The following is a 12,770-nucleotide window of genomic DNA, read 5'->3' as shown; positions in this document are numbered from 1 at the left end:
ACTTTGCAAAGGCACACTGCCTTGTGGGAACTGGTTCCCACATGGGCTATCGGTTCCTGGCAGCAAGAATGAGATTTAAAGTTTTACTTTTTGCTCTTTGTTGGGTTTTGTTGCACACAACCTTTCTCTCTCTATATATGCACTCTCTCTATATATATTTCTCATATATATATCTTCACATATATGTTTCAAATTTGCATCATATTGTTGCATACTCTCCATTGCAAATTGAATCAACTTATTGAAGGATGAAAATTGAAGATTGAAGATTGGGATTTGAAGAAAATTTTGAAGATTAAAAGAGGAGTTTGGGTTTTTGATAAAAACTTAGAGGATTTGGTTAAGTTTGTTCTAGATTCTTGTGATTGACATTGAAGAGCTTGGGTTTGATTGTTTGAAGACGTGTGTTCTCTTATTGGTGAATTGGTGGGGCTTTTTGAAGTTTCAAACTTGTTTGTCCAAGAACAAGTGTTGAAGCGCACTCTAAGTGTTCGACAAAATTACCGAGTGAACTTCGGGGCCTTAAACCAAAATTGTTTGAACACAAGATGCTTCCAAGATTGTCGAAAAAGGCCAAAAAAAAAAGGGTATTGCTACTCCTCCACCTCCCAAGAGAGCCCGAACAATGATTTCCATCCGAGAACCACAAGAGGGTTCACATGCTTCTAAGGATGAACCAAGTTCTCCTATGCATTCTAGCTTACCTTCTACTGAGGTACCAACTGGGTATCCTTCAGTTTCTGACATTGGGAAGGTTGAGTTTGCTCAAGAACACTTTTACAATGAGCATGCATGGAAGGTATACACCAAAGTGTATAAGGATGGCCCGAAAAGTCAGAATGAAATGTGAACTTGAAGAAGCTCAAAGATAGTCCAGGGAAAAAGCTCGTTAACTACATTGAGAAGCACAATTGGTTGTTCTTCACAAGGTTAGAGAGTACCTACAGTCCAGACATGGTACATTACTTTTACTCTAATATCCGGAAAGTCTATGATTCAGGCTATTTTGAGGTTTCTTTGTTTGGCAAAGACTATGTGATCGATGAAGAGATAATCGGCAAAATTCTTGGTACACACAAGAGATCTACTAGCACGGGCTACTGTCTTCCACTTGATCATTCAGGACTGAAATGGGAAGATATTTGCAATGCTCTATGTGTCCCAAACTCACTGAGATATACCGATTATATACCATCTCATTATCTCACGGATGATGCGGCATTTTTGAATTTGTTTGCCATCTCCAATCTTGGTTACTTTGGAAAGAATGATGTTATCTCCTCAAATCATGCAGAGGTACTGTATCTTTTATCTATTAATGCAGAGATACATCTTACTGCTTCTATCTATGGGTTAATGGTAACACATTATAAAAGCAACACCAAGAAGAAATCATCTCCATTCCCTATGATCATCATGGGTCTGTATCGGAAGTTTGAGATTCCACTTCTACCCTAAGCTCATCATATTTAGATTATGTCTGGGATGGATGTTAAGGCTTTTAACAAGTCTAAATCCGCCAGAGCTACAGGTAAGAAAGCTGACAGGGGTTCAACTTCTTCGTCATCTCTTCCTGAGATTACTCAGTTTTTTCCTTCTAAATGAAATTTCACCACACTGGATGTAAACTTGCTCTACTCACTGATTCTTCAAAATCAGAAGGCCATGATGGATGTTATTCTTTATCTACAAGAAGAAATTAGATTGCTTAGAGAGCAGAGGGTAGGCAGTACTTCTGAGGACGTCTACAGACCAGCCCCTCCAGATCCGTCACTTGTTCCTGAGGCTGAGAAAGATGAGGATGATGAGACAGATGAGGATGCAGAGGATGATGAGGATGGTAGTGGTAGTGACAGTGATGGTGGTGATGAGGACATTCCGACTAGTACTGTTCCATTTGCTGGAGATATTGATGTTTGATTTCATGTTCATATCATACATGCATCATATTTTGTTCAGTTTTTACATAGTCATGACTTGATATTTTTTGGATATTATCTTTTGACCGCTGACATGTAATAAACTGATTACTGTTTTCTCTGTTTAAAATTGATTCTACTCTAAAAGACCTGTCTAATTGCTTTCTCAATTTTTGTTTAACAAGATCTGTTTTCAAAATAAATAAAACTTTCTAAATATTCTGCTGCGTACGACTCACAAAAACTTGTTAAACAAGTTGTAATTTTTTTGTTTATCTTTAGTTTCGATCGTCGAAGTTGAATTGAAAGTGCCTCATACTTTGGAATTGGATTAAACACCATATAAAACATGTATGCAAGTGGGGACACTTTATATTTCAAGTTTGAATCAATACCAGAGAAGAAAAAATTGTTCTTTGCTTAGTTGATGGAGAGTCCTGAAACTTCTAAGAACTGAGAGAGTGCATTATTGAGGATAGTAATTAAGGTAAGATTTCAATGACAGAATAAAAGCAAGTCATTTGCAAATGTGAGGTGAAAGATGGAAAGCTTCTTACATCTCCAATGAAATTTAAAAGAGGATGAGGTATAAATGAGATATTTAGTTATTAAAGTGAATACCTCCATAATAAGAGCAAAAAGTAGAGATGAGATTGGGAAACCTTATCTAAGTCCTTTGGTTCCTTTGAAATAACTATGAAACTCACCACTTATTAAGATGGTGAAGGAAGGGGATGTGATACAAGTTTGAATCCATCCAATGAGTGATTTTGGAAAGCCAAAAAGGGGAAGTGTTTCAAGTAAAAATTCCCACCCAACTGAGTCAGAGGCCTTCCTAATGTTAACCTTTAATCCACATCTATAAGGATTGATTGGTTTGTGGTAGCCCTGTAATAGTTTGTGTGCAAGAATGACACTATCTCTTATTTGTCTGCCTTGGAAATTTCATTTTGACAAGGGTTAGTGATGCTAGGCAGTACAAGCTTAAGCTTATTTGATAGAATTTTTGCAATATACTTGTAAATGGTATTACAACAGGATATGGATCTAAAATCATTTACAGTGGTTTAGTTAGGGATTTTAGGAACCAATGTAATGTATGAGTTATTGATTTCTTTTAATAGCTTTCCATTTATAAAGAAGTATTTGATGGCTTGAACTATATTCTTTCCTATGATGTGTCATGCTTTAGGGTAAAAGTGAGCATTGTAACCATCTGGCCCTGGTGCTTTATCCCTATTCAAAGATAAGTAATAAGTTTGGATCTCTTTATTAATGGGAAAGGTTGAAGAGTAAGGAGGAGGTGATTAAGGATGGTCTTACAAATAAATGACTATAAAGAGTCCTTTACTGGGTAATAAGGTGGAGGACTGCCTGAGCAATTATGAAAGATAGTACCTCATATTTGAATTGACTTTCATCATCAATAGGATCACCATTGAATGATTGTAGGCTCATGATCTTCCATTGGATTTGTGTCCAAATGCAACTCGCAAGATGAGAGGTTATGCTTAGCTTGTGTGACTAAAGTGAAAAGATGACTAATTTCAATGCTGCATTTCTGCTTCAGAAGTCCTTTTAGCCATTTCAGCTTCTGATTGATTTGAAACATAAGACAACCTCTTACTATAATAGGCCAAACTTATTCAATAGTGGGTAAAAATAGTGCATTATGGGACCATGGGTCGAAGTATCTAAAGGGAATTCTCTTCCTTGGACTATGCACCAAACTTTTATAAGGGTTGGGCTACATCAGAAATATAAGAAGGTAAAAATTTGTATTCTAAGTATGTGAATGTTATTTTCCATTTATCATTCACTAATGCCTTATCTAATTTCTTTGTTATATTTACAATTCCCATGTTGTGGTTATTTTAAGTGAAGTGGATTCCAAAATATCTCAAATCCTCAAGACTTAAGTCATAAATACATTGTTGGAAATCAAATTTGCACTATCCCGTCTTTGTGAACCACCAAACTTCTCATTGAAATCAGTAACAACATTAAAGTCGCCAAGTACAAGCCAAGGAAAGTCAGAGAATAAAGTGGAGTGGGATTTAAGGCTAGACTATAGTGATTTCCTACGTGTAATTATGTTAACTCCATAGACAAAAGAGACAATGAATTACTGCCTAGGTGATGCTATTGAGTAGTGAATATCTTGTCTAGATGAACTAATAGTATTGATGTTAACCTTCTCTGAGTTCCATAAGATCTATATCTCCCCAAGTGAGGAATGAGAGTTGTTTTGTAGAATACACCATTTTCCTAGCTGTGAATAGGCTTAACATTATCCATATTGACTCTAGTTTCAAGGATTGCACCTTGACGATAATGCGTTTTTTTTTATATTTCAAGTTGCTTTGAGAGGCTATTCAAGCCTCTAATACTCCAAGTTGCAAGGTTAACCATTGATGAAAGGGCTTGGTATTACCTCTCATATATCTCAAACCCTTGAAGGGATAGCTGTGCATTTGCATACCTCTTTTTGGCTTGCTCTTCTTAGAGGATGATTTATTCCTTTCTTGGTGCTTGAAATTGTGGGAGTTTAAGATAATGAATTAGACTACGTCTATTAGTGGATTATATCATCAGAGGGTTCCTCTAAACAATCATATGTTTTAGTTGGAAAAGTAATGGGATCAAACCTATTATTGCAGACTATAGAAGATGAGGCTAGGTTGTGGTAGGTGCCAGGTGGCATGAGATAAGTAGAAGATAAGGAAAAGGTTTACCACTAGCTTGTGGTTATTTAAATCAACAAATGATTGGTGCATGGACATGGTTGCAAGAGTCTTTAATGGGTTATCAAAGACTGGTATACGATCTTGAGACTGTTAAAGACTTATGTTGGCAAGGCTGATGTGGTGATTCAGGGAAGGAGGGTTGTATTAGTGACTTCGTCGGTAAAGCCAATATGGTGGGATAGGGGAGAAAAGCTGTAGTGGATATTTGAGTGGGATTTTGCATGAAAATTAGGGTTTGAGTTTTTTAAAGGGACCATTTTCCATTATATGATGCGCTTGTTCCTTGCTGGAGTAGAAAAACCTACACTGTTATGAGCATAACATATGGAACTGATGTGTCCAACCTTTATACAAGTTATACAAAACTTTGGGAGCCACTGGTGCTCCACCTTGATGGCAACCATTATCCTACTACAAGTTTTGAGTGAAATGACCTCCAATAGTGGGCATTAAGGTTAAGCTTCACATAAATCCTAGCAAACTTGAAGTTTTATTTTTATCTCATTTGCTTGGTCGGCATCTAAAGGTTTCCCTAAAACAGTTGTAATGACTAAACCCCTTTGCAGTCCAAAATTGAAGAGGAATATTGTAGAGCCTAACCCACATAGGGGCAACATTCCTATTATTATCTTTAGCTGAGAAGTTAGTATGCCACTTATGCAACTATAAAGACTTGTCATCAATATGGGAGGGACCTAAGGCAATAATAGCTTCAATGGAGTGAATGTTTTCAAACTTAAAATCGTAAAACCCTCTACCATCAGTCAACACCTGTAGAAGGCCTTTACACTTCCAAAGCTTTAGAGTTGTAGGTTGCACCACTCTAAAGGGAGGTCTTTTGTGAATGAAATGACCTACCATGATGTTGCTCCATTAGCAATTTTCTTCCTCTTCAATCTCTGTAGATGGATTGATCAGACGATCATTATCAATAGAGGATGGTTTGAAGAACTGAAACACCATTTTTTTCAGTGGGAATTGCTGAACAATGGATGCCCATGCCCTTGGTTGAGGGTTGGAAGAGGTGACAGGGTCTGTACGGTGAAGGGTAAGTGGAGGTGGGTGCAGAGATGTACTTTGTTGGGGGCAAACTTGCTTTATCAGTAGGTAGAGTCAACTTTACTTTAAGGTGACAGGTATTGGGAGAAAGTTACATATTTGGGTATGGGAGTTGGAGGCTGAAGTATAAGGAAAGGCATAGTTTGTGTTTGACAGGTCAAATGAGCAAAACGAAAAGGAGGTTTAAGCGGTGATCTTGGACAATGAAAGGTGGATTCAGCAACAGAATGGGATGGTGATATCGGTTGACTTGAGACAGAGATGATTGTGGTTTTCCTTGAGCTAATTTTGCGAGGAAGTGAGGGATTTAAAGGTATTGTTGTAGAACGAGATGGAGGTTTAAGCGGTCGAGAAACATGAGATACAGGTTTAGAGGTAAGGGATGGTAGAGGAGTCAAGACCCTTACACAAAATTACATACAAAAAAGTAAACAAATAATAATAATAGATTGCAATGTAGAAGAGTTAAAAACCTCACACACCTAACTACTCTCTCATGAAACTATATCTCCCACTCTCTCATGCTTATAAATGTCAACCCAAGCATCTATATAGGTCCTGCACTTAATTCCTTGTTGGAAAAAGATTGTAATTGCTCAAGCCTAAGTATAGCTTCCCACCCACCCCTCCAATAAATAAATAAATCCTAATTAAAATAATGTCTAAAATAGAAATCTAATGAATTAGATTGGGTCAAGTGCAAAAAACACCCCTATAGTTTTAAAAATATGCAAATAACACCCTTGTTGTTCAAACGCCACCCTTTTAGTTTCCAAAACTTGCAAATAAGGGCTTTTTGTCAGAGAGGTAAGTAAAAATACAAAAATACCCCCCACATGGACATTGACGAAAACTAAGTCGTTTTGGGTAATGAAACACCACACACAAACTACGTGGTTTACAAAGTTGTTTCAAGTAAGGACTTACGACAACGATGAGCCATTGCTGTCGCCGACCGCCGGAGGTCGATTTGTTCCGGTACCGGAGGAAGATAAGAATGAAGAACACGAAAACGAAGAGTTTCGAGGTCTCTTAGTCAATCCAATCTCTTCGTCTAGTACAGAAGAATCTGTGATCAACGGTGGTAAAGATTCGATGAATGTGGAGGTGAAGCTCATGCCGGAGGTTGCGGTTTCCGTCGGATGGAGTCACCAGATCTACGCGATGGTTCTGAAGGTAAATGCCCCTCCACCGACGCCGGTGGCGCACAATAGCAACGCGTTGAGCATGAAGCGCGAGAAAATCTAGATGCTAAAACAAGCCATGTGGCTGCTGATTTTTTCGGCTCTCCATAGTGCGAATAAGCTGTATCCAACCCAATTCTAGGGAGAGAAAGCCTAAAGAGAGAAAAAGAGATGGCGATCTCTGATGCAGTGGTCGGGAACCTGACGAAACTGTACCTGGCGGTGATTTTGGCTATCAAAGTATACGGCCTGGCGGTTGGGAAGAGCTTTACTGGCGTTTATATGTTGTATGCACTGATTCAGTATCTCTATGCACAGAGGTGTCGGCATTTATTTATTGGACCCACGTTTGAATAATCAAATCCCTCCCAACCTCACTCGCATGTGCCCCAGCTCTCTCTCTCTCTCTGTTTGTGTGTGTGACTGTGTGTAATTCAGATGAAGAAAATTGAATAGACTTCGAAGATTAGAAGAAATCGACAATAAGAATGTATGCAACTGACAAGATGGAATTTTGAATCTCTTTCTCTCTCTAAAATTATGGATCCAAGAACTCGTCTTGATCATGCTTTGTTTCAGCTCACGCCAACCAGGACCAGGTACTGTGAATTATTTGATTGTGTTGATTATGTGTTCTTTCTCTCATTGTGTTGATTATGTGTTCTTACTCTTGTGTTATCGTATGAAGATGTGATCTGGTTATCTTTATTGGTGGCGCGAACGAGAAGCTTGCGTCTGGACTACTTGAACCATTCCTTTCGCATCTCAAATCCGCAAAAGATCAGATTCAGAAAGGCGGTTATTCAGTTACTCTTCAACCTCCTTCAAGAGCCACCGATGGTTCATGGTTCACCAATATACAAGGGTTTGGTGTAATTGGATAAGTGCCGACACCTCTAAAATAAATCGAAATTAAATCGAAACCTCTAAATCTTTCATCATTAATTTTTGGTTTTGATGTAATGATAGTCAATTACAAATTTTTTATCATTATGTTCATTATTTACAAAAAAAAATCCCTGTGCTTTTAAAAATGTGCAAATATTAACCTTTGGGCATTTTGTATAGTACAAAAGGGTATTTTTAGTATTAAAGGCCAACTTTTGCTCACATGCACGACACATGTCAAATTTGTTGGTCAGAAGTCCTTATTTGTAATTTTTTGAAATTAGAGGGGTGGCATTTGAACAATAGGGATGTTATTTGCACATTTTTTTAAAATATAGGGGTGTTTTTTGCACTTATCCCGAATTAGATTACATTTTGATAGAAGTAATGCTCTGGGCTTATTGGGCAACTTCTTTGGGTCTGCTTTAAATATATTTATGAAATTCCAAAAAATAAAAATAAAAAAACGAAAAACAAAAAGATGTAAATTGTAATCCACATTAAAATGAATTGAGATAGTAAGCAAAATATATGATAAAGGCTCATAAACTAGAACAAGAAATAATTCAAAAAAAAAAAAAAAAAAAAAAAAAACCATGAGAAATGTTCATAAAGTCGAAGACATAGTCTCTAAAATCTAACAAAGGAGTCAAGATTCAAAATTTTGAATTCCATTCAAATCTTATCTACATTTAATATCTCAAAAAGTTAAAAGAGTATAAAATATCCTGTATAGTTGCCCTTGTTTTTTCCCAGTAAGGTAAATGAAGTATATTAATTAGTACTGTAGAATGAAAGCAAGCCCAGCCAAACTACGATAATAAATTAGTTAATATAATTTCTTTATATATATATAACAAAAATAACATTCACATTTTAAAGAAGAAATTTACAAGGCATGTGGTCCTATCTGGATATGATAGTAATTTAGTTAAAATAATTTTTTTTTTTTGTTTCTCTCCTCTACCTCTTTTTTTTTTTTTTTTTTGGGCCTTTTCCAGAAATTCAAGCAATTTGTATAATTAAGTGTGTATTTAGAATATGATTGGGCCCATGAGCAAATTGGCCAACAAGCAAGAAGGTGAGGGTGATACAATGGGAGAGGCCCAACATATAACAAGTGATTTTAACAAGCCCAAAGAAAAGGCCCATTGCTGGCTAATTTCATTTGCCTTCAACAGTTATTAGTAAGGTCAATGTTGTTTTTAAGTGAAATAAATTCTAAATAAAAGAATTAGACTAATTGTGTAATTTGTATTGGATTTGGTGAATAAATATTGAATACATGCGTTGTGCATAACCATGGTTTGACCAAATTCTAATTTTAATTTTACTTCTTTCATGTAATTTCGATGAACATTAGATTTTCCACTCTCTGTATATATGATTTTCGCAATAAAAAGTATGATTCTAGCTATAAATCCCAGAGAAAATTATGAATACATTAACTTGGGGGTTTCATTTTACAGTCACGTGAAGTCAAAGTCTTGAATTATTCAAAAATGCTGATGTCGACATGAAAAAATTATTATGCATTTTTTTTCAAGTGTCCAATCTGCCATTTTTATTGTACTTGCGGAATTACCTATGTATCAATTTTGTGCACCTGCATACCACTTTTAATTTGTGCACTCAAGTACCACTTATCGTAATGAATTTGTGAGCTAAATTTTTTTAGTATGGAACAAGAATGACACCCTAAGGATTTACAAATGTTTATTACTTTGTTTACTTTTGTGCATGCACGGACGGAGTCAGGATTTTAGTTCAGAGGGGACACAATGCACTTGTTGAAAAAAAAAAAAAAAAAAATTTAATAAATATGACAAATAGGAAGTATAATTTTTTTAAATCAAAAAGGAAAATAAGAAAAAAAAAATAGTTGTAAAATAATATACTAAATAAATACTGTAAAAAAAATATAGTTTCAAATATAAAAATCAAATTATTAATTAATAATATTTTAATTAAATACAATCACAAATGTCATCCATAAAAAGAAATAAGTTAAAAAAAATAGAAAAATACATAATTATACATAAGTAAAAAAAGTAATTTTTTGAAAAAGGAAACAAAAATTAGAAAAGGAAAAATATTGTATACTTGAATAAGGAATATATATAACCTCTTCTTTTCGAAAGGAAATTAGAAGAATTTGAAATTTTGAAGGGGAGCACTATTTAAAATTATCATAAAAATATATGTATATACCAAAAATATATACCTATGTATAGTAAGTTGGAGCAAAGTGAGGGGGGTACGTGCCCCCTCTAGACCTTAATTGGCTCCGCCCCTGTGTGCATGCACCTAAGTACTATCTTTTGTGCCTCATGTACCATTTTTCATGCAAGAATGAAAAAGAAAGTAAAAAGGGCAGATTGGTCACTTCGGAAGAATGCAGTATTTTTTCATGTCCATACCATTATTTTTAAGAATTTTATCTTTTGGAATATTCAAGTCTTTGACTTTACCTTAGCTAAAATGGAGCCCCTAATAAATTCATGTATTTATAATTTTACCTAATAAGAATTGGTCCGAAAAATGTCAGGTTATTTCTAAGTAAATAAATTCTATTATATCAAAATAATTTTGGTCAATCTGTACATTGATTGTGCATAGAAGACATTAGGTTTTCCAATTTCCCCTCCCTAATATGAGTTATCATTATCACTGTTAATTCATTTAATGGTAGTGGAGATGTAATCTTTAAACCCAACATTAAATATTAATAGGTTTTTTCCTTCCATAGCCACAAAATTAAAATCTCCCCCCAAATTCTTGTAATCTTCTCTACTCAAACGACATTTTAAGCAACGTGATTAATTCTTATCTCTATATATATGGACACACACAAACATAAGTGCATAGTGCTTACACAATATTAACAGATATACTATCTACTTACACACACACTGCAGGGACTTGGATTCTTATCTCACCCGCAAGTATTTCTCTTTATTTCTCTAGCTCTCAATATATCTTTTTGTTCAGGTGTCCGGGTTTCACCCATGACCCGACTAATCTCCAGGACTCGTGTAAAGTAACTCTTTCACACGAATCCGGACTATCTGTGCAGTCGTGGTCCTAAAAATGTACAGATTTACTACATACTTACATATACACACTCAAAAACAAGCTAGGATTTAATCAGGAGAAGAGAAACAACATATGATATATATATATATACACACACACATACAGATACACACCTAGACATGGCAAGAAAGAGGGTTAGAATTGCGAGGATTGTGAATGAGAGTGCTAGGAAAGCTCGTCTTAGAAAAAGAATGGCTGGCTTGTTTAAGAAAGCGGAGGAGCTGTGTGTCCTATGCGACGTGCAGATCGGCATAGCCATTTACAGTCCGGATGAAACTGCAGCAGGTCCGGGAGTGTGGCCATCCCGGGAAGAGATGGAAGGACTAATGATGAAGTTTCTTGGGATGCCGGAATCCGAAAGAGCCAGAAAAAGTAGTACACTTGAGAACTACCTCGAGGAGAGGATAGAGAAAGAGGAGGTGAAGATGAACAAAGCTAAGAAGAAGAATGATGAGAAGGAAATGGAGCAAATCTTGTGGGAACTAGTTGAAGGTATTAATAATGTGGATGTAAATGGACTAGTTGATGTAAAGCAACTTCATGGCTTGTCTTTGTTGGCAGCTGACATGCGTGACAAGTTTCGCAAAAGGCAGAACCAAGAACCACCACCACCACCTCCTCCTCCTCCTCCTCCTCCTCCTCCTCCTCCTCCGGTGGCGCCGGCAGGTGTAGAAGAGGCTTCAGCCACTAGAGATGTGAGGGCCTTGAGCATTCCAACATCAATGGAACCATTGATGAATGATCAATGGTTCATGGATACAATGACCCATCACCAGTATATGGATCATATTGGTGGTCCTAGTAGTAGTGGAGGGAATGACTTGGGACTGCCACCGGAGTATGCTGCCGGCGGCACAAGTGGTACAAAGGACAAGGAGCTGCTGCCTGATGACCTAGATAGTGCATGGCCTCACATTTACTCTCCCTGAAATGTAGGGTTCATATTTTAAATATGTATATTGTTGATTCTAATTATATATTTATATATGTGTGTGTGTGAATCATTTTTGGGTGGATGTTAATTTGTTTCAAGTACATAGTAGTTTTCCTTTATTGGATTCTCTGTCAAATGATATTGTTTCTTTTTCTATTCTTTCCTTTATTTAGATTTAAAAATAAGGGAAAATTACATATAAATGGAGTCAAAGTTCCATATTTACTTAGAGACTGAGTCAAAGTTTCATATTTCTCTCAAATGGATTGCTGAGGTGGCACATGGTTTTTTACTGTTTAGAAATTGTGGTGCCTAAAATACCCTTCCGCGAAGGTACTACTTTTTCTTCGAAGGTACTACTTTTTTGAACTGAAGGTACTACTTTTTGGCATCCAGGTACCATGTTTTTTAAACACCCGCAAAGGTACTACTTTTTCTCCGAAAGTACTACTTTTTTGCACTGAAGGTACTACTTTTTTTCACTGAAGGTACTACTTTTTTGTTAGGGAAGGACATTTTAGGCACCACAATTTTCTAAACAGTAAAAAACCATGTGCCACCTCAGCAATCCATTTTAGAGAAATATGAAACTTTGACTCAGTCTCTAAGTAAATATGAAATTTTGACTCCATTTATATGTAATTTTCCCTAAAAATATATAAAAATCATGTACTGAGGATTATAAATTACATGAATTGAAGGCCAACTCTAGGTAAATCTGAAATTTCGTTTCGCTCACAAAACCAGGAAAAATTTAAAAATACTAGTGCTGCAACAAGAAAAGCTACCTTGCTCTAACATTTATTCAAATTTCCCGTGTGATGCATGGAATTAAAACAAGAGTGTTGATAGAGAATCTGAATCGGATTTTTTACGCTTTTTTAAAAACAATGTTTATTATATCACGTGCGCTATCTTTCTAAGATATTATGTTTTGTATTTT

At 36.0% G+C, this 12,770-nt stretch overlaps 1 protein-coding gene across 1 annotated transcript; it reads left to right on the top strand.

The window, feature by feature from the left end:
* Positions 1-11,012: 11,012 nt before the first annotated feature.
* LOC132314185 (agamous-like MADS-box protein AGL90) lies at positions 11,013-11,822 on the top strand. The gene is made up of 2 exons (XM_059813080.1): positions 11,013-11,420; positions 11,670-11,822. The coding sequence occupies exons 1-2, from the start codon at positions 11,013-11,015 to the stop codon at positions 11,820-11,822; spliced, it is 561 nt and encodes a 186-aa protein (XP_059669063.1).
* The last annotated feature ends 948 nt before the right edge of the window (positions 11,823-12,770 follow it).

This window comes from Cornus florida, unplaced genomic scaffold, assembly GCF_030987335.1.
Source record: "Cornus florida cultivar Cherokee Brave unplaced genomic scaffold, ASM3098733v1 CherokeeBrave_3.0.0_Hap2_Chr06, whole genome shotgun sequence".
Taxonomy (NCBI): domain Eukaryota; kingdom Viridiplantae; phylum Streptophyta; class Magnoliopsida; order Cornales; family Cornaceae; genus Cornus; species Cornus florida.
Note: the sequence above shows the minus strand (reverse complement) of the source record. Positions and strands in the feature narration are given on the sequence as shown.

Bases quoted from the DNA above. Each gene is read 5' to 3' on its own strand.
- LOC132314185 (XM_059813080.1), top strand. From the start codon at position 11,013: ATGGCAAGAAAGAGGGTTAGAATTGCGAGGATTGTGAATGAGAGTGCT. The intron at 11,421-11,669 runs GTAAAGCAACTT...ACCCATCACCAG, and splicing joins ATGTAAATGGACTAGTTGAT to TATATGGATCATATTGGTGG.